Source organism: Xenopus tropicalis, chromosome 6 (assembly GCF_000004195.4).
Source record: "Xenopus tropicalis strain Nigerian chromosome 6, UCB_Xtro_10.0, whole genome shotgun sequence".
Taxonomy (NCBI): domain Eukaryota; kingdom Metazoa; phylum Chordata; class Amphibia; order Anura; family Pipidae; genus Xenopus; species Xenopus tropicalis.
In genome coordinates this window covers 18,586,205-18,606,546 of record NC_030682.2, presented here as the reverse complement: position 1 = coordinate 18,606,546, position 20,342 = coordinate 18,586,205, and the positions used below count along the sequence as shown (strand labels likewise).

General features: G+C 45.3%; 1 protein-coding gene across 3 annotated transcripts in view; it reads left to right on the top strand.

Moving 5' to 3' along the window:
- The first annotated feature begins 7,219 nt into the window (after positions 1-7,219).
- The window catches only part of esyt2 (extended synaptotagmin-like protein 2), an 80,007-nt gene continuing 66,884 nt past the window's right edge, over positions 7,220-20,342 (top strand). For all 3 annotated transcript variants that reach the window (XM_031904055.1, XM_031904054.1, XM_031904053.1), the window contains exon 1: positions 7,220-7,934. In XM_031904055.1, coding sequence (XP_031759915.1) covers positions 7,581-7,934 — 354 coding nt within the window. In that variant the 5' untranslated portion in view covers positions 7,220-7,580. The remainder of the gene's footprint in view (positions 7,935-20,342) is intronic.

Below are 20,342 nucleotides of genomic sequence, written 5' to 3'. Positions count from 1 at the left end.
GCGGGCCCCCCTCCCTACTGTAAATCAAACACATGCTGCTACTTTGATTATGATTTTTCTAGAACCTTTGCCTGGAATTCTTTGCTCCCTTATGACCCTTGGTCTGCCCTCTGGTACCCCTTGGTCTGCCTACTTTTTTCCACTCATCTGTTTTCCCAAGTGGAGTTGGTTACACTATTTACTAATCCACGAACGTCTGAAAAGCGCCCAAATGCGTTTTCTTTCGTAATGATCAGTATTTTGCGATTTTTTTTCTTAAATTGTTGCAACTTTTTCGTAGCTGTCGCGCTGAGTTTGAAAGTTTCGGATTCATTCAAGCTTCAGTATCGTGACTTGCCTTGGGCCGGGTTGGAGCTGCAGAGTGCCATTGAGCCCTATGGGAGACTTTCCTTGGGCCGGGTTGGAGCTGCAGAGTGCCATTGAGCCCTATGGGAGACTTTCCTTGGGCCGGGTTGGAGCTGCAGAGTGCCATTGAGCCCTATGGGAGACTTTCCTTGGGCCGGGTTGGAGCTGCAGAGTGCCATTGAGCCCTATGGGAGACTTGCCTTGGGCCGGGTTGGAGCTGCAGAGTGCCATTGGGCCCTATGGGAGACTTTCCTTGGGCCGGGTTGGAGCTGCAGAGTGCCATTGAGCCCTATGGGAGGCTTTCCTTGGGCCGGGTTGGAGCTGCAGAGTGCCATTGAGCCCTATGGGAGGCTTTCCTTGGGCCGGGTTGGAGCTGCAGAGTGCCATTGAGCCCTATGGGAGACTTTCCTTGGGCCGGGTTGGAGCTGCAGAGTGCCATTGAGCCCTATGGGAGACTTTCCTTGGGCCGGGTTGGAGCTGCAGAGTGCCATTGAGCCCTATGGGAGACTTTCCTTGGGCCGGGTTGGGGCTGCAGAGTGCCATTGAGCCCTATGGGAGACTTTCCTTGGGCCAGGTTGGAGCTGCAGAGTGCCATTGAGCCCTATGGGAGGCTTTCCTTGGGCCAGGTTGGAGCTGCAGAGTGCCATTGAGCCCTATGGGAGGCTTTCCTTGGGCCAGGTTGGAGCTGCAGAGTGCCATTGAGCCCTATGGGAGGCTTTCCTTGGGCCGGGTTGGAGCTGCAGAGTGCCATTGAGCCCTATGGGAGACTTTCCTTGGGCCGGGTTGGAGCTGCAGAGTGCCATTGAGCCCTATGGGAGACTTTCCTTGGGCCAGGTTGGAGCTGCAGAGTGCCATTGAGCCCTATGGGAGGCTTTCCTTGGGCCGGGTTGGAGCTGCAGAGTGCCATTGAGCCCTATGGGAGACTTTCCTTGGGCCAGGTTGGAGCTGCAGAGTGCCATTGAGTCCTATGGGAGGCTTCCAAAATCATGTCTGAAAGGTTTGCCCGCCATTTACGAGTGCTCAATACGAAAAAGTCACGACAATATACGAGTTAATCGTAACCGCTACGAAAAAGTTGCGACAATTTGCGCAAGTCGTAACGGCTACGAAAAAGTTGCGACAATTTACGAAAAAGTTGTAACAGCGGCGAAAAAATCGCAAAAAATACGAAAAAGTCGCAAAATGTTCGTTTCCAATCCGAATTTTTACCATTCGGATTCGTGGAATAGTAAATGTGCCCCTATAAGTCAGCGGCCCTTAAAGGGCACTAGTGAACACCTGTACCTGTTGGCCCTCCAGCCTCACCAAAGAGGTCAGACTGGCGGCTCTGGATCGGATAGAATAATTACACAGATGAGCTAAGTGTTCTGTAAACCAGTCGGATAGAATAATTACACAGATGAGCTAAGTGTTCTGTAAACCAGTCTATTTTTTGTTCTGATCGGGTCAGCTGTTTATATTGTGTTGTGAGCTAAAACTGCTGACAAACCAGATATGTCTTTTGTGGAATGAGACGGACATGTATTTCTATGATTCGTTATTAAAAAGTTCACAGCAGTTCAAGACTGTTCCTGTTTTTCTAGGCGAGTGTTAGTAAGCATTTTCAGCACGTGCCCTTATAGTAACAGTCTTGTGTTGTACAAATGACTGCATATTTGCCAACACCAGGCTTCAAGGGCTTTATCAGGCTGCAATTTCAAGAAGTAGTTTGCTTTTAAATTTTAGTATTATGGCAGTGATGTTTTGAGACAAACCATTTTATTTGTTTTTCAATTATTTTTAAATAACCTGCTTTAAAATAATCAGCATCTCTCCAGTTTTGAATTTTAGCATCTATTTTTTGCTAGTGTCCAATTTACCCTACGCCACTTACTGTTCACTTTCTAATGATCCTTGGGTCCATCAGCTGTTGTCAGCAGGTGGCCAGCCTGCATTTCTTAGTGGGTGCCACTATGTTTACTTGGCTACCATTGAGACTGGAGGTAAGGAGGTTTCACAATCAATATCAGAAGGGCTTAAGCTGGCCATACACGCACCAGTGATATTGCATAAAAACCTTGTTTCATACAATATTTGGTGCGTGTATGGGGGCTCGATGAGAAGGCTGCGGATATCGGTCATCTTGTTGATAGGCCAGGTTAAAAGGTTTTGATCGGGCACCATTGAAGGTGCCTGAGCAAAGTCTACGTTCGGGGCTGAATCGACAGAAGGAGGTAGAATTCCTTTTGTTTCTATCTCCATATCTGACAATTCAGCCCTGAACGACCAATGGTCGCTCAAAGATCAAAAATTGCTGCGTGTATGTATCTTGTGATCTATTGTAATTTGGAGTCTGTAGGAATATATCCCCCTATAAGGTTAATATTGCATGGCCACTTGCTAAAGTTTCAAAATAAATGAACCTAGTAGGCTTATTTTTCAACCTCTGTTACAGTCAAAGCCTGTCTCAGACTCACTTGTATATATTATACAGAAATACTGTGACAACAAACAAGGGCTGGATAGTTGTACAATGCAGCTCTGTGGCCTGTCAGGGCTGTACTCAGAAGCTGTGGGTGGGGGACACGTTTGCTGAGTCTGAACTGACATGAACATTTTGTAAAAAGAAATAAAAATCAGGTCAGTCTCCCTTCTGAGACCCTTACAGTATATATATATATATATATATATATATATATAGTGAGCCGCACACACCAGGACTTTGCAAAAAAATTTTAAGTTTATTTAAGAAAAGAAATCCAATGTTTCGAGCACTGACTGTGCTCTTCCTCAGGGAAAAAAACCAAAATATATATATATATATATTGTTTTAGTTGTCATTACGTGTCATAGGGCAATATAAATAGCTGACCTCTGCATCACAATTCAAGGGTAGAACTGCAGTGGGAAAAAAAGGAAATGCTTTACAGAAAAGCACCATAAACACCTGTATAGAAAATACAATTTCATATAAACCGCACCAAAGACCCATTATAAAATGTGTTTGGGTTCTTTCTAGTTCTGCGCCCCATAACCCATGTTCTGTTATCTTGTAATGATGAGCTCTGATAAGGTCCTGAGTGGCGGCCAGCAAGTTGGGTTATTTAATTCTGATTTTATGGCTTGTGCTATTAAAACACGAGTTTATTTATGTGAGTGTGTCCCTTTTTCTTTCACTCAGCAAACCTTTCTTGTAACTGTTTGTTGACAATGTAATAAAGTGGCCGTCCATTACTTATTTAGATGCAAATAGCATTGGTTGTGTTTAGTGACCAGATTTACCCAGCACAAACATAACAGAAACATTCACATAATAAAATAACTATAATAGGTTTCACATTCACATTTTGCAGTTTAAAGGTATAACCTATAAAAGAGCTGAATGTGTATTTATTTCTCACTCCCTTCAGCAATGCCTGTGACATTATTACTGGGGCATGAAAGCCAGACAGTGAGTGTAGTCTATCAACCTGGGGCAAAGCCTGGAGGTGTGGCCATTATTACCACTCTCCTTACCAAGAATAAGTGCCAATGTTTTTTTCATATGTACAAAAAGATATATGGACATAGAAATGCCCCTGCAATAAACACTGTTCTGTATGTGAATGCATGGTGGCCCTTTAAAGGAATACTGCCATGGGAAAATGTTTTTTTTCAAAAACAGCTTCTGCAGAATCCTGCATTGAAATTTGTTTTGTCAAAAATACAGATTTTTAAATTTAATTTTAAAATTTCACATGGGGCTAGCCATATTCTTCATTTCCCAGGGTGCCACAGTCATGTGACCTTTGCTCTGAAAAACTTCAGTCACACTTTACTGCTGCGCTGCAAGTTGAAGTGATATCCCCCCTCCCAGCAGCAGATCAGCAGAACAATGGGAAGGGAGCAAGATAGCAGCTCCCAGTAGGTATCAGAATAGCACTCAATAGTAAGGAATCCAAGTCCGGCTTGGGACTCCTCCAGTTACATGGGAGTAGGAGAAACAATAGGTTAGCTGAAAGCAGTTCTAATGTGTAGCGCTGGCTCCTTCTGAAAGTTCAGACTCAGGCACAAAGCACTACACTGGCTGTCTACACATCAATATTACAACTAAAAAAGAATACATTTGTTGATTCAAGAATCACATTTTAAATGGTAGAGTGAATGATTTGCTATGTAAACAGTGTAATTTAGAAATAAAAAGTATACCATAAAAATCATGACAGTATCCCTTTAAATTGAACACAACCGATCAATATAATAATTTTAGTATCGACATTCTTGGCAGATGAGAAAGTATGAAGGAGTTATGTAAGTTGGCATTTGTTGTGTTACTGTGTGTGTCGAGCCTCTGAAAAGCTTATTCTTCAAGATCTATAAATGAGGGAACATTATGCTAACAAGCTCCATTCCTTTGAGGAGAGGTAAAGGGGAAGCAAACACTACACTGGGCTAATAACATTTTCTGTAAAAGTGTGTTCAATATGTACATCCTGCCATTTAGCTGATTATATTATTGACAGATAATATTAGAGTCAGGGTACACATATATAAGGCAGTGTACACCTAAATGTAGCATTCTTTCAGGAAGAAATAAAAACAAAGTTATAATATGTATCATTATAGTTATATCCCTGCATATGAATTAATTGAAATTACAGTATAGCAAACTTTTCTTTTCTAAAAAGAACATATACTGTATACCCCCTTTTTAACATGAGCTAAATGGATAGAGCTTGTGCTGAACATATTTTTTGCCTATTGTTTTAAAAAAAAATATCTATTTCTTCTATTATTTAGCCCTTCAGTTTTAATGGCTGCCCCCATGGCTATGCAGCAACTTTGTTTTTATAAACTGCAGTATTGTTTCTGAAGCAACCACACAGCTTTTACTGTTTCTTACAAAATGCTCTATAACATATGAAGAAGTTCTCTTGCAAAGGGAAATCTGAGGACAGCTTGTAAGTTATCATCTAAATGTATATGTTCAGTGAAGTAGGGTGCATTTACATCCATTAAGTAGCCATTATGTGCAACCTTAAAACTAGTATAGACTGGGAAAGTGGCAACTAAAGGTGGCCATACACGTAGCAATTCTGATGGTCACACGAAAGATCGTTCCCACCCTCCTGTGACATTCAGGGCTTAATCGTAAGATATGGAGGTAGAAACGGTAGAAATTCTACTTTCACCTGGCGATTCAGCCCTGAATGTAGATTTTGCTCAGGTGCCTTCAATGGCACTCGATCAAAATCTTTTAACATGGCCGATTGACGAGTCGACCGATATCCGCAGCCTTCTGCGATATCGGTCACTTCTTTAAACAGCCATACATGCACCGAATTACGTAACGAAACGAGGTTTCATAAGATAATATCGGTGCGTGTATGGCCGGTTTAAGGTGGAAACGCTAATGAACTGGCTGCAGCCTGAAGGCTGGATAGGGTAAGGTTTAGGCAGAATACAAAGAGAGGGCTAATACTGGAACTGGAAAGTATGTGTGGCTGTATGATGCTTTTCTGTACCCAGTGTGCACAAATACTTAGAATTCCAGTGGAGATTCCTCACCAAGATGGTCAGAATACAATTCATTTTACATGTACCCACTAAATACAAGGATATAGTCTTGGCTGGTAAAACTCAGCCCTGTTGCAAACTGCATGCAGTCCTACCTCTCCCACTTATCGGCAGATTTATAGTTGTAGTATTTGATATTTCTGGTGTGATATTATACTGTGTGAGAAAACAGGATTGGAAGAAAATATAGATCTATCTAGAGCTGGCAACCTTGGGGTATTTACTTGTCATTCTGGCCTCATTTACTATTTGCAGGCATGGTGCTGGATACAAAAACATGCATGCTTACATGCAACATGCTACACCATACAGAAAGGTTTGTTCTTACTATTGCATCAGTATTTATGTTATGTCTGATACTTGTAACTTGGACACTGCCCAGCCCCATATGGTGCCAGGGAAATCTGTAATTTAGCCAGGCGTAAAGTCTAGATCCTTGTGTTCTAAATCCATATGGGCTTTTTTGTTACACTTTTCAAATGGACGTTATGTAAGTGGCCACCCAAGCCTCCCCAGGTGATACACATACAGTAATGGTGCAAAACATCCGCTTAGCTGCCCAGCAGGTGCTCTACCATTAGCTATGCCTCCCTCATTGCCTTCACATTAATTGCTGAGCCCCAAAGCTTACCAATTACCTCTCCAAGCAAGCATTATTAGATGCTACAGCTGTACATAGTGGGTGGGTGAAATGTGGATAATGGGTAATAATAACAATGCTATCCACATCTATTTAGCCACCTGGTCAGGGAGGAGGGGGGAACTATTTTTCCTCTCTATAACCCTTCCTGTTTTTAGTAACATTAGCAACAAATCTTATTGGTGGAGTGGGCAAAATACAAACCAAGTTGGAAAACTGGAAAACTTTCTTTTTAAAGTGCCAGTTTGTTGTTTTAAGACCAGTTGCTTGGGCCAGTGTGCTTAGCAACCAGGTGTCAGTTCAAATTCTGTTTTATAGCCATATTGCACAAAATGAACGTAAAAGGAGAATACCAAAGACGCCACCTATAATTGTCATTATGGTTCTGGTACTGATAATAATTATATGGTATCTCCACCGATAAAGCAAGTGCTTTTGCTATTATTAAGCACAAATTAATATATCGGCAATGTTACAGAAGGGAACGTAACACAGAAAGCAAAATGTTATTAATTGCTGTTTTAGCCCAGACAGTAGCACAGATAATCCCTGTTTGTTAAGTTGCTTGTTTAAATAAAGTTGGGCAGGGAAATCACGGCTTCGTGCACGGAAAAGTGGGAGGGAAGAGGCGGGGCAGTGGGAGGGCAGTGATAGATGATGGGCGTGGTTTATCGTATTTTCAGGCGTTAAGGTGTCAGACGCGTCGTGAGTGGGGCAGGGCCTATGCTGTGTGTCGGAGAGTCGGGGCGTGGCTTATAGGTTTTCAGGCGTGACAAGGTGTCAGAAGCAGAGAGGCTGTAGTGTGCGAGTAGGGGGAGTGGCGCTGGGCGGGGCCTCTGGTGTGGGTGTTGGAGTGGCTGGACCCACCTTAGTGGCTGCGGTTGCATTGGGCTGTGCCTGGCAGTGCCACACAGCGGCGGGGCGATCAGAAGGGAAAGGCGCTGGGTGAGAGCGGAGTTCCCATGCTGGAGTCGGGCTGAGGCAGGAAGAGGGGGGCACATCTCTCTGTGGCAAATTATTTACCCCGTACACCCGCCGCCTCTCCCCCTCTACACCCGGAATGGCTACCGAGAGCAGCGCACAGAAGGGGCCTCCGCCTTCCCCAGCGGAGAATGGGCAGCCCGGGGGCCCTCCTGCAGCCGCCGTGCCAGCTGAGGAGCAGGGAATGATCAGTGTGGATATCGCCGGGCTTTTCTATCAGTTCTCCAAGACTTTCGTTCTCATCTTCCCCGTGTACGTGCTGGGCTACTTCGGCTTGAGCTTCAGCTGGCTACTGATCGCCCTGGTGCTGCTGGTCTGGTGGCGGAAGAATAAAGGGAATAAGAACTCCCGGCTGTACCGGGCACTCGCCTTCCTGGAGAGTGAGGAGAAGTCTGTCAAGCACCACATCGCCTCTATCGACCTACCTGCCTGGGTAAGTACTCATATGGGCTGTGGGGCACCCTAAGTACCGACCTGCCTGGGTAAGTACTCATATGGGCTGTGGGGCACCCTAAGTACCGACCTGCCTGGGTGAGTAGTACTCATATGGGCTGTGGGGCACCCTAAGTACTGACCTGCCTGGGTGAGTAGTACTCATATGGGCTGTGGGGCACCCTAAGTACCGACCTGCCTGCCTGGGTGAGTAGTACTCATATGGGCTGTGGGGCACCCTAAGTACCGACCTGCCTGGGTGAGTAGTACTCATATGGGCTGTGGGGCACCCTAAGTACCGACCTGCCTGGGTGAGTAGTACTCATATGGGCTGTGGGGCACCCTAAGTACCGACCTGCCTGGGTGAGTAGTACTCATATGGGCTGTGGGGCACCCTAAGTACCGACCTGCCTGGGTGAGTAGTACTCATATGGGCTGTGGGGCACCCTAAGTACTGACCTGCCTGGGTGAGTAGTACTCATATGGGCTGTGGGGCACCCTAAGTACCGACCTGCCTGGGTGAGTAGTACTCATATGGGCTGTGGGGCACCCTAAGTACCGACCTGCCTGGGTGAGTAGTACTCATATGGGCTGTGGGGCACCCTAAGTACCGACCTGCCTGGGTGAGTAGTACTCATATGGGCTGTGGGGCACCCTAAGTACTGATCTGCCTGCCTGGGTGAGTAGTACTCATATGGGCTGTGGGGCACCCTAAGTACCGACCTGCCTGGGTGAGTAGTACTCATATGGGCTGTGGGGCACCCTAAGTACCGACCTGCCTGCCTGGGTGAGTAGTACTCATATGGGCTGTGGGGCACCCTAAGTACTGATCTGCCTGCCTGGGTGAGTAGTACTCATATGGGCTGTGGGGCACCCTAAGTACCGACCTGCCTGCCTGGGTGAGTAGTACTCATATGGGCTGTGGGGCACCCTAAGTACCGACTTGCCTGGGTGAGTATTACTCATATGGGCTGTGGGGCACCCTAAGTACCGACCTGCCTGGGTGAGTAGTACTCATATGGGCTGTGGGGCACCCTAAGTACCGACCTGCCTGGGTGAGTAGTACTCATATGGGCTGTGGGGCACCCTAAGTACTGACCTGCCTGGGTGAGTAGTACTCATATGGGCTGTGGGGCACCCTAAGTACCGACCTGCCTGGGTGAGTAGTACTCATATGGGCTGTGGGGCACCCTAAGTACCGACCTGCCTGCCTGGGTGAGTAGTACTCATATGGGCTGTGGGGCACCCTAAGTACTGATCTGCCTGCCTGGGTGAGTAGTACTCATATGGGCTGTGGGGCACCCTAAGTACTGATCTGCCTGCCTGGGTGAGTAGTACTCATATGGGCTGTGGGGCACCCTAAGTACCGACCTGCCTGCCTGGGTGAGTAGTACTCATATGGGCTGTGGGGCACCCTAAGTACCGACCGACCTGCCTGGGTGAGTAGTACTCATATGGGCTGTGGGGCACCCTAAGTACTGACCTGCCTGGGTGAGTAGTACTCATATGGGCTGTGGGGCACCCTAAGTACCGACCTGCCTGGGTGAGTAGTACTCATATGGGCTGTGGGGCACCCTAAGTACCGACCTGCCTGCCTGGGTGAGTAGTACTCATATGGGCTGTGGGGCACCCTAAGTACTGATCTGCCTGCCTGGGTGAGTAGTACTCATATGGGCTGTGGGGCACCCTAAGTACCGACCTGCCTGCCTGGGTGAGTAGTACTCATATGGGCTGTGGGCACCCTAAGTACCGACCTGCCTGGGTGAGTAGTACTCATATGGGCTGTGGGGCACCCTAAGTACCGACCTGCCTGCCTGGGTGAGTAGTACTCATATGGGCTGTGGGGCACCCTAAGTACTGATCTGCCTGCCTGGGTGAGTAGTACTCATATGGGCTGTGGGGCACCCTAAGTACCGACCTGCCTGCCTGGGTGAGTAGTACTCATATGGGCTGTGGGGCACCCTAAGTACCGACCTGCCTGCCTGGGTGAGTAGTACTCATATGGGCTGTGGGGCACCCTAAGTACCGACCTGCCTGGGTGAGTATTACTCATATGGGCTGTGGGGCACCCTAAGTACCGACCTGCCTGGGTGAGTAGTACTCATATGGGCTGTGGGGCACCCTAAGTACTGACCTGCCTGGGTGAGTAGTACTCATATGGGCTGTGGGGCACCCTAAGTACCAACATTTTTGCCTGCGAGACTAAGCACCACTCTCATGGAGCTGTGGGCCACTCTAATACCAACTTGCCTGCCTGCATAAGTAGCACCCCACTCATAAGGCTGTCGGACACCCTGCCTGCCTGGGAGACCAGCACCCCCTCTCATGGAGCTGTGGGCCACCCTAAGTACAGACTTGCCTGCCTGTATAAGTTGCACCCCCCTCATACAGTACTGCAAGTTTCTGTAGCAGTGTCTGCCTGGGTAAGTGATACCCAATTCATAAGGCTGTGGGGAGTCGCTAAGTATTGTCTGTTCTGTCTGTGCTAGCCTGCTGGGCAAGTTGCACCCCATTCATGGGCCACTGGGGTTATCTCTCTTTACTGGACTGCCTGGGTTAGTAGTCAGGCACGCAATAGTGCTGTCTGTGTGAGCAACACCCCACCCATGGGACTGTATGTACAGACCTGCCTACATTGAAGATGAGTAGCACAACACTTATGGCTCTGTCTGTTTCAACCTGCCTGGGAGAATATCACTCACAACACTAGTAGTTGCCTGCAAGCTGGGCTAAGGAACACCCCATTCATTGGTCTGTCTAGACTGGCCAGCCTGGCTGAGTAGCACCCCATTGAGCTGGCTGCATTGGCCTGTCTTGGAGAGTAGCACCTCACTCATAGGACTGCCACTCTGCACAGCTGACAATTGAACTCCCTGTACCGGCCTGTCTGAGTTAGTAGGGCTGGAATTGGGACTAAACGACCTCTGAGGTTGCCTGAATAGCACCTTAACCCTGTGTCTTGCTAACTGGCTACCGTGCTGTCTCAGCTGTACTGTAAGTTAAAAAAGCATCTGAACATTAGTGTATGGTGAGACTTGTTGGCCAATAACTGCTTCTGAATTGCCTGGGTATGAATAAAGCTGCAATTAGGCTGCTTCTGGGCAGAATTCTTCATGCACCACTCCACTGCAGCTCTGGGTGCCACCCTAAATTGCCATTAGTTTAACCAGCTTGCTGCTGGGCTTCATTTACTTTTTAACCAAAGGTAGAAGACACACAAAGCTACTTAGCAGCAGCTACTTGTCACAGCTATTAGGGCTCTGGCACACGGGGGAGATTAGATGCCCGCGACAAAACTCCCTGTTCGCGGGCGACTAATTTCCCCGAGTTGCCTACCCCTGCCATCCCACCGGCGAACATGTAAGTCGCCGGCGGGATGGCAGACGCGGCGGAGCGATTTGCGCGAAATCGTGCCGCCGCGTCTGCCATCCCGCCGGCGACTTACATGTTCGCCGGTGGGATGGCAGGGGTAGGCAACTCGGGGAGATTAGTCGCCCGCGAACAGGGAGTTTTGTCGCGGGCGACTAATCTCCCCCGTGTGCCAGAGCCCTTAGACACCAGAAAATCCCCTGCCATAGACAATACTGAGAACTGCCTCTGCTAAAACACCTGTAGAGACAATTATCAGTAAATGATCAGCATTGTCTATTTTAGTAGCCGTGACAAGTTGCTGCTACTCGTAGCTCCGTGTGTCTTCACCCTACGACTGCTATTTTGCTTACTGAACTGCTGTTAAAGGCTTGACTGTGTGAGTGGCTCCCTAACTGGGCGACAGTGACCAGCTATAGCCACAGGTCTTGTTTTGTAGGTATGCCTGCCTCTGGCAACGTTTAGTGTTTGCTTGCTAGCCCTTTGACTCGTAGGGATTACCTGGCATTCCTGTGTGTTCTTCATCACTCCTTCCTTAGAACCTCACCAGTACAGACTGGGGAATAATCACTTTGGAGATCCATTATATCCATTACTGCTTTCCCTGCATTGTAATGACCTATAATCAGCGTGATCAGCCCGGGGAGTTAATAATTAGCCATATCTCCTTGCCTGATCAATACTTCAGTGCTGATGTTGCTTCTGTTGCAGTGCAGGGTTGCCTGTGTGTAATGGAATGAAGGTGTTCCATCAGAACCCCTCCTTGTAATTTGGTGTGCACAGAATTGGACGTGAATACTCTGAGCATTAGTCACGCACATCGAAGGCTCTTCCTCTGCGACCAAAGTTTTCTCTTTATCTATTTCATAATCATATGTATAATCTACTGATTTGCCCTTTATCCTTCATATGTGTGGAGAGCATGTATAGAGGCAAGTCAGATTATAAAATGTTGTGTCTATAAAGGGGATGCATAATGAAAGAAAATATCATTTCAACTAACATTCCAGGATACATTTAGTAAAGGATTTCAATGGGTTCAGTATGTCTGTGTTTGTATATAGTGTCTGCTCTGCTGGTTCTTACTCCTGAAACAATGTATCAGAAACCATCTGTTAAACAGACCTAGAGGAAGAGTAGCTTTTGGTACTGTGAGAACTAGAGGAGACGCAGGTAAACAAATACAGCTCTCTATTGCAGTCTGGGTTTTTAGGTCACTGAGACTGATAAGCAGATTAATGCTGGGGATTTGTTCAGTTCCTTTCCTATTAATCTGTGCCTGGTATCTAGGGTATTGGGGCCCTAGCAACTAGCTTATAGAACAAACATTAAACACTAGTTGCACATAGAACGATACTCTGTACATGCTGCACACTTTATTATCCATGTATTGTCGCTTTAAGACTGTACATGGCTGTCAGGGTGCCAGATGGGACAGCCCGCTTTACTGGGGAGTTGGAAGCTGTTGGTATCATGAGTCAGAGAGGCTATTGTGGGCCTGCTGTTTCCTTTATAGTAATGTTTCCATTCTACTTTGCTGTGCCCAGGGTGCTTCCAACCGTCCCTCAGATTTAGGGGGTGTGCCCGGTAGCAGAAGGGCAGATCATTGGAGTAGAAGCAAGGTGTTCCTGCTTGGCAGCTCTCCATATTGACTCGTGGTCAGGCTATTTTCTATAATTGAGCTGACACCTCCCTGATTGTACAGACTGTCCGTGCAACACAACATGGCACTGTACAGGGACTGGAAATAACAACGTGCCTACTGACTTTGTGTGGAGCAAGCGTTTATTCCAGTCGGGTTTTTATATAGCTTTTATATAGACCATCACATGGGCTCCCTGTTCTTTACCCTCTTATATCTGTGCTGATTGGTTCCGTACAGAGCAACTTAAACATGCGCATTAGTTCCATCCTCTACAATGCATAGGAGCTATATAATAATAACATAATTACGGTACATAGATGTCTGTGAGGCTGTATTGAGTGCTGTATTGGAGTCCATCTTTAAAAAAAGCCACGCGATTTGTCTTCCTTTTGCCCATTACTGCATCCTTGTATTTTGGTTCCATCTCTGTATTGTGCGGGTTCCCGCTACACATTCACCCCCCCCCCCCCCCCAAGTAAACATTCCATAGGTTGTTAGGTCAGTATTACTGTACATAATGTAACTGCCATCTCTCCTGTTAATCAATGACAGAACATGCATGGTGCGTCGGTAGGTGAGGGGCCTCAGCTGTTTGCCCAAACATTTAAAAGTGCCCATAGTGTGTATAGCCACTTGTACTGTATCTGTCTTTTCAGCTGCATACTGAAGAGTATCGGCTAGTGTATGGCCACCTTTGTTGTGGTCATTTTAGGGGCACCCTGTAGTTGCCTATCCTCCTGCATTGATGTAAAAAGACACAGTTTAGAGTTTAGATTGTGAGCTCTACTGGGGCAGGGATAGATGTATAATGTCTGCAGTGCTGCAGTGTATATTAATAATATTACAAACACTTTCATGCTTTTGGATAAATACTTCTGGCAGTGTCCTTTCACAACTCTGTGTATAATTAGTGGACATTATAATTATTATTGTTCTACAATAATCCCGCATACAGTAACGGTGGCTGCTTAGCATTATTCCTCCAAAAGCAGGAAAACCAGATTCCTTTCCTGTGTCAGGTCCTTGTCAGGTCACTTAACCCCCCTTTGCCCCAGGCACAGAGTTGATGATTGTGGAGTAGCTAAATTCAGCACAGTCCTAGTTATAATCCATAGGCTATATCTTACAGCCTAAGTTTGGAACTACTGTTTATAAAGTGTTGGATAATCAGGAAGCAACATTTTTTATTGTTATTTTTTTGGTCCTCCCTGCAAAAATGCTCCAGCGAGTATTTGCATTACACATAATGTTGCACTTTCCTCAAATAAGGTCAAATGAAGACCATAGATTTGACTTTCCAGCTGTGGGTCTGGTTAGTATAAGTGGAGTTCTGAGGGTAATGGCCCATGGGTTATTTTATCACCTGAGCAAAATTGCCTTTTGCATGGGTGAAAAAAACCCTTTGTCAGTCATTGTGATCACCTTGTCCAAGACACATGATTATGTAGAAATGCTTACTAACGCATTACTAACTGATACTAGAGATATTGACCACTACCTTAATAAATGCTAAATATTAATGAGGGTCCATTTGGACATCCGAGCTATTCACATGCATTATTAGGTGCGTATTACAGTTTCACTGCACTGCATAATTGCCTTTCTACTCCATATAAGCCTGCAATAAGCAATTCACTGCAGCCAAACTTATTGGGGGTCCAACATTTATTCAGCCCCTATTGGCTCATCAGAAGTGGGATTACAGTCACTCTACTGTACTAGTGTTTCAAGAGTATCTTCTACTTAAAAGAAGCATGCCTTATCCTGATTATGGCTTGGGCCCCTGGGGCTGAGCTTGGCTCTATGACAGTGTTTCTTGTTTCTCGCCATCCCATTTGATGTTGCTCCCAGTGGCCTCAAAGTAGGTGCCCATTTTTAAATCCCTGGCTTGGAGACAAGTTTTGGAAGCCCAGAGGCACAGTTTTACCCCAAGCAGAGCCTCCTGCAGGCCACATGGGGCTACCACAAAGCCAATCACAGCCCTTATTTGTCATCCCCAAAGAACTTTTCTCATGCTTGTGTGGCTCCCCAACACTTTTTACATCTGAACGTGGCTCACAAGTAAAAAAGGTTGGTGATCCCTGCTCTATGAGCATCATGAGTGTTTAGGATATGGGGGTTGTAGTTTATAACAAAGTCTAGCCAACGTCACTCTCACTGAAACTGTCCGGCTAGTAGCAGTGGCACAGCTGTCTGTAGTGTGAGTAGGATTAGGCTTGCATTTCATTGACACTGCTGGTTGTAGCATTCACACTATGCAGTGGCAGCAGATCTGTGAATGAAACATGCGTAGAAGGAAATACTACACCCAAACCCACCAGCCCTGCTATTCCAGCCTCCTCTTATTGAAATGAGTAGGACCACTGCCCACCCCCCCCCAGTTCTTATTTAATATGTGCATTTCTGTTCACTTACCTTTATACATGCCTCCTGGTTGTCCCTTAAACAGTGCAGCTGCAGTTAGGGGACCCAGTATGGGCAGGGTTTCCCCAAAAGTGTGTGGGATTCCAGTGGATTGGGGATTATCACTTGGAGAGGCTGGGGCAAATTGGGAGTAGATTGGAAAGTGTTGTTTAAGGTTGGCATACACGTTATAATTTCGATCTTTCCTGTGACCATCGTACGTACCCTCCACTAACATTCAGGGCAGAATCGTCAGATATGGAGGTAGAAACTCCATAGGATAGGAATTCTACTACTATCTGATGATTCAGCCATAAATGCATGCTTTTGCTTGGAAAATGTTTTGTCTTGCCGGACCGACGAGACGACCAGCTTTTGCGATATTGGTTGTCTCTTCGATCCCCCATGCACTCACCGAATATCGTACAAAACATTGATTCGTACGATAATATCAGTTCTTGTATGGCCAGCTTTATAGGGGCTGGGGCAGATTGGGAGTGGATTGGGGAGTGTCACTTGGAAAGGGGCTGGGGCAGATTGGGAATGAATTGGGGAGTGTCTCTTGGAAAGGTGCTGGGGCAGATTGGGAGTGAATTGGGGAGTATCTCTTGGAAAGGTGCTGGGGCAGATTGGGACGTAGTAAGACATTGCACTAAGATAACCGTGATTAAATGGCACGAGTGGCACTGCTCTCATCCTAGCAGCATCTGTAATAAATGAATTCACTTCGGTTTAACTGCCTCTCTGCACACAAAGGCCTAATCTCTGTGCAAATATTGTACTTACTGTGTACATTTAGGATTTGCTTAACACGAGGACCTTTCCACCCCCATTATGGTACAGAAAATCTAGTTTTCTTTCCCGCTTTCTATACCTGCTAATATTCTCCTTATAAGGGGAGAAAACATATATCCTACTTATTTATACTTACCTCTTCTGCGAAAGTATTGTTTGCATTTACAGTGGTGAGTACATACATATGACTGATGGATATGCACATATATGCCTAAAATATACAGTTTTGCTTATCAGTTTGAGTGGGCGCTGCCATACTGCGTTCATTGAATTTATTCCTGTAGATTTCAATCAAAAGTTCCTTCGAAATAAATCATCCTTATACCTATAAAATCCGCAAATATGGAATATCTTTATTATTACACTGTTTGTCAGTAAATTCCTGGTTTAGATGGATGTGCATTTTGTCTTTGTGGGCAATTTTATTTGCTAGGTGCTCAGCTTTCATTGCTGAGAGGGCTGTGTGTAGTTTTGGCAGCCTTCCTAGCCTCGCCTGCTGCCTGCATTCTACTAAATAAGTCTATACATTATTAATCATAATAGAAAGCTGATCTGCCCAAGGTTAGTTTTGGGCGTGCTCCGGCAAATGGGTGCGTGAAGCTCTGCAAGGGGGGAAAGTTTTGGGAGTAAAGGTGGCCATACACTCGCCAAGCGAGGGGATCTTCTCCCGATCAATATCTAGCTGATTTCAGCCCAGATATCAGTCGGGCAGGGCCATCGTTAGTGCCCTTACACGGGCCAATTAGCTGCTGAAACGGTCTAAGGGACCGATATCGGCAGCTAGAATCGTCCCGTGTATGGGGACCTTAAACTGGGAATTTGCCCTGGACTACATAGTTGGGCCAACAGAAAAGACCTTCCTCGCACACCCTTAATTCTCCAGAAAAAACAAGCGCCCGTTGCTCACTGCCAGAGGGATCGGCACCCTCCAAAAATGCAATAGTGTCCGTAATGCAATGGCACTCAGGGCTACAAACGGGATGAACCCTTAATTCAAATTTTTATTGGGGTATTGCACTACCGCAATAAAAATTTGAATTAAGGGTTCATCCCGTTTGTAGCCCTGAGTGCCATTGCATTACGGACACTACTACATAGTTGGGCCCCATGGAGCTCTGGGGTCCAGACAATTGGATGAGCCCAATTTGATCTGGTTGGCCAGATTGTGCAAAGACCTGCTTCCAAATGAGTAGATCTTTGTATCAATATCATCTGTCCAGGGGAAGATTGTGATAGTTCTGCACAACTGTTGCCAGTGTTTCCCTGAGGCTTGTCTTCTTGTCAATTGTAAATATCTATCTGTCTATAAGTTGTGATACACATACCTATAAAACCGTGTGCCGGCTCCATATTATTTTCCCGATAATTTTCGCACCATGGCAATCAGCCGACCATGGTTTTGGTCGGCTAATGAAAAAATCTGCACATCTACTGTGTATCATGTGATATCCTTGGGGGACCTACAATGGAAGTCACTTTCATACAATTGGTGTCTGCCAACTATTTCATGTTCAGAACATCCTCTGATTGGTTATTATCCTACAATTTCAATCTGAATGTTCGTTTTAGATTGTTCCATTTAAACGTACGTAAAATCTGAATGTGTATGGCCAGCTAAAAGCCCATGGCACAGAGGTGTTTTGTGCTCTGCAGTCTTTTCAGGGAATTCGTTGAAGAGAGTGCTCATCTTCACACTCATAAACTTGAGAAAAGGAAACATTCTGTCTATGGCACAACCAAAACCGTTAGATGGACACAGTGCCAGATGGTATAGAGTAGGCTCATTGTGGAAATAAGAAAGGGCTGATGATTGGAGCCCACCAGTGGTATTCTGACTGGCTAGTCCAGTCCTGGGCAGGTATCACTCTGGAAAGTGGAGTCATACACCCAGTGGCCCTTATTGATGCATGGGTGCTCCATAGTGGTGCATTTAGCTTTTAAAGAAATTGGGTGTAGTGTTGGCAAATGGAGTGATTTCAAGCATTTTGTAGTTCTATGGTTGGGGGCAAAAATGCCCCTTCCCCCCCCCATTCACTTTTAATGTCACTTGCCGGTTGATTGTTGTTCCAAACACTCTATAATGAGAATGTGCTATAGGCTATTGCTCTTTTTGACCCTGCCAGGAGGGCTTACCATCTGTGGTGAATGGTTGGGGGCAAAAATGCCCCTTCCCCCCCCCATTCACTTTTAATGTCACTTGCCGGTTGATTGTTGTTCCAAACACTCTATAATGAGAATGTGCTATAGGCTATTGCTCTTTTTGACCCTGCCAGGAGGGCTTACCTTTTGGGAAACATTTAATGGTCACATTTGACACACTGCTTGCAGTGTTATTGGCCAATGAAGATCACCATTCAGACCAAATCATTGTAGTCTGAGAGCTGTATTTGAGCAACAAAATATGTCTATCCCTGTTGGGTAGTGTGTATAGGAAGCTATTTTTATGGCTGGGGATATCTACTGGAGCATAATAGGTGTGGTACAGAGGGTTATTAATGGAGGCATTGGGTTCAACCACACACTGGAACCCTCAAGTCCTTCTGTGTATTATTTTCCGGTGCCGCTGCCTGCAGTTCTGATACAACTCCTTCTCATTGCAGTGGGTTAGGGGGTTAAGGAGTTGTGGCTTTTCTGATTATGAAGTGCATAAACATTTCCACTGCTGTGCATTACTGTAGGAATATTTTGTGATCAACAAACTTAGAGGAAGCTATTAAAGGGAAAGTTCATTTTTAATGCTTTTTATTTTATTAGCATTACTATTACCAAAAACACATACTGCAAGGCCTCCACTTTATCATCATTTTTATTTATTGCTTGTTTTTCTGTTCCGACCCTCTGCTCATCTTCTGTTCTGACTTCCTAACTGCTGCCCGGTGCCTTTAATGTTCTCATTGAAAAATGTATTACTATCACCTTGGTAGGGAGGGTACAGGAGCCGCACAAGGGACAACCATGAGCAGCTTCCTATACCACAAAGCAGGAAATAAAACACAATGAAAATGATCTTAATGAGCAATGGACATGAAAAAAAACGTGTACAGGTATGGGACCTGTTATCCAGAATGCTCAGAGCCTGAGGTTTTCTGGATAAGGAATCTTTCCATAATTTGGATCTCCATACCTTATACCTACTAAAAAATAATTTAAACATTAATTAAGCTCAGTGGGATTATTTTGTCACCTATAAGGATTAATTATATCTCAATTAGGATCAAGTACAGGTACTGTTTTATTATTACAGAGAAAAGGGAATCATTTAACCATTAAATAAACCCAATAGGACTGTTCTGCCCCCAATAAGGGGTAATTATATCTTAGTTGGGATCAAGTACAGGTACTGTTTTATTATTACAGAGAAAAGGGAATCATTTAACCATTAAATAAACCCAATAGGGCTGTTCTGTCCCCAATAAGGGGTAATTATATCTTAATTGGGATAAAGTACAGGTACTGTTTTTATTATTACAGAGAAAAGGGAATCATTTAACCATTAAATAAACCCAATAGGGCTGTTCTGCCCCCAATAAGGGGTAATTATATCTTAGTTGGGATCAAGTACAGGTACTGTTTTATTATTACAGAAAAAAGGGAATCATTTAACCATTAAATAAACCCAATAGGGCTGTTCTGCCCCCAATAAGGGGTAATTATATCTTAGTTGGGATCAAGTACAGGTACTGTTTTATTATTACAGAAAAAAGGGAATCATTTAACCATTAAATAAACCCAATAGGGCTGTTCTGCCCCCAATAAGGGGTAATTATATCTTAGTTGGGATCAAGTACAGGTGCTGTTTTATTATTACAGAGAAAAAGGAAACCATTTTTTAAAAATAGAATTATTTGCTAATAATGGTGTCTATGGGAGATATCCTTCTTGTAATTTGTAACTTTGCAGATAACAGGTTTACCAGATAACGGATCCCATATCTATACTAAATATGCATTTACCATATGTAGGATTGCCACCCTGCTGGTATTTTACTGGTGTAGCTGGTAAAACAGGGGTAAAGACTGGAGCAGGTATTAGAAATTGAGATTTCGATCAGCACTCCCAGGTACACCACTCAAGAATCATGGCTATGTTCCTTATACAGCCTGGCTTCCCTTGATCCTTCAGGTCGCAGCCATGATCACTGCTCATTAATTCTCTATAGGACACAAACACCAATCTGACTACCTAAAGTGCTCTGTT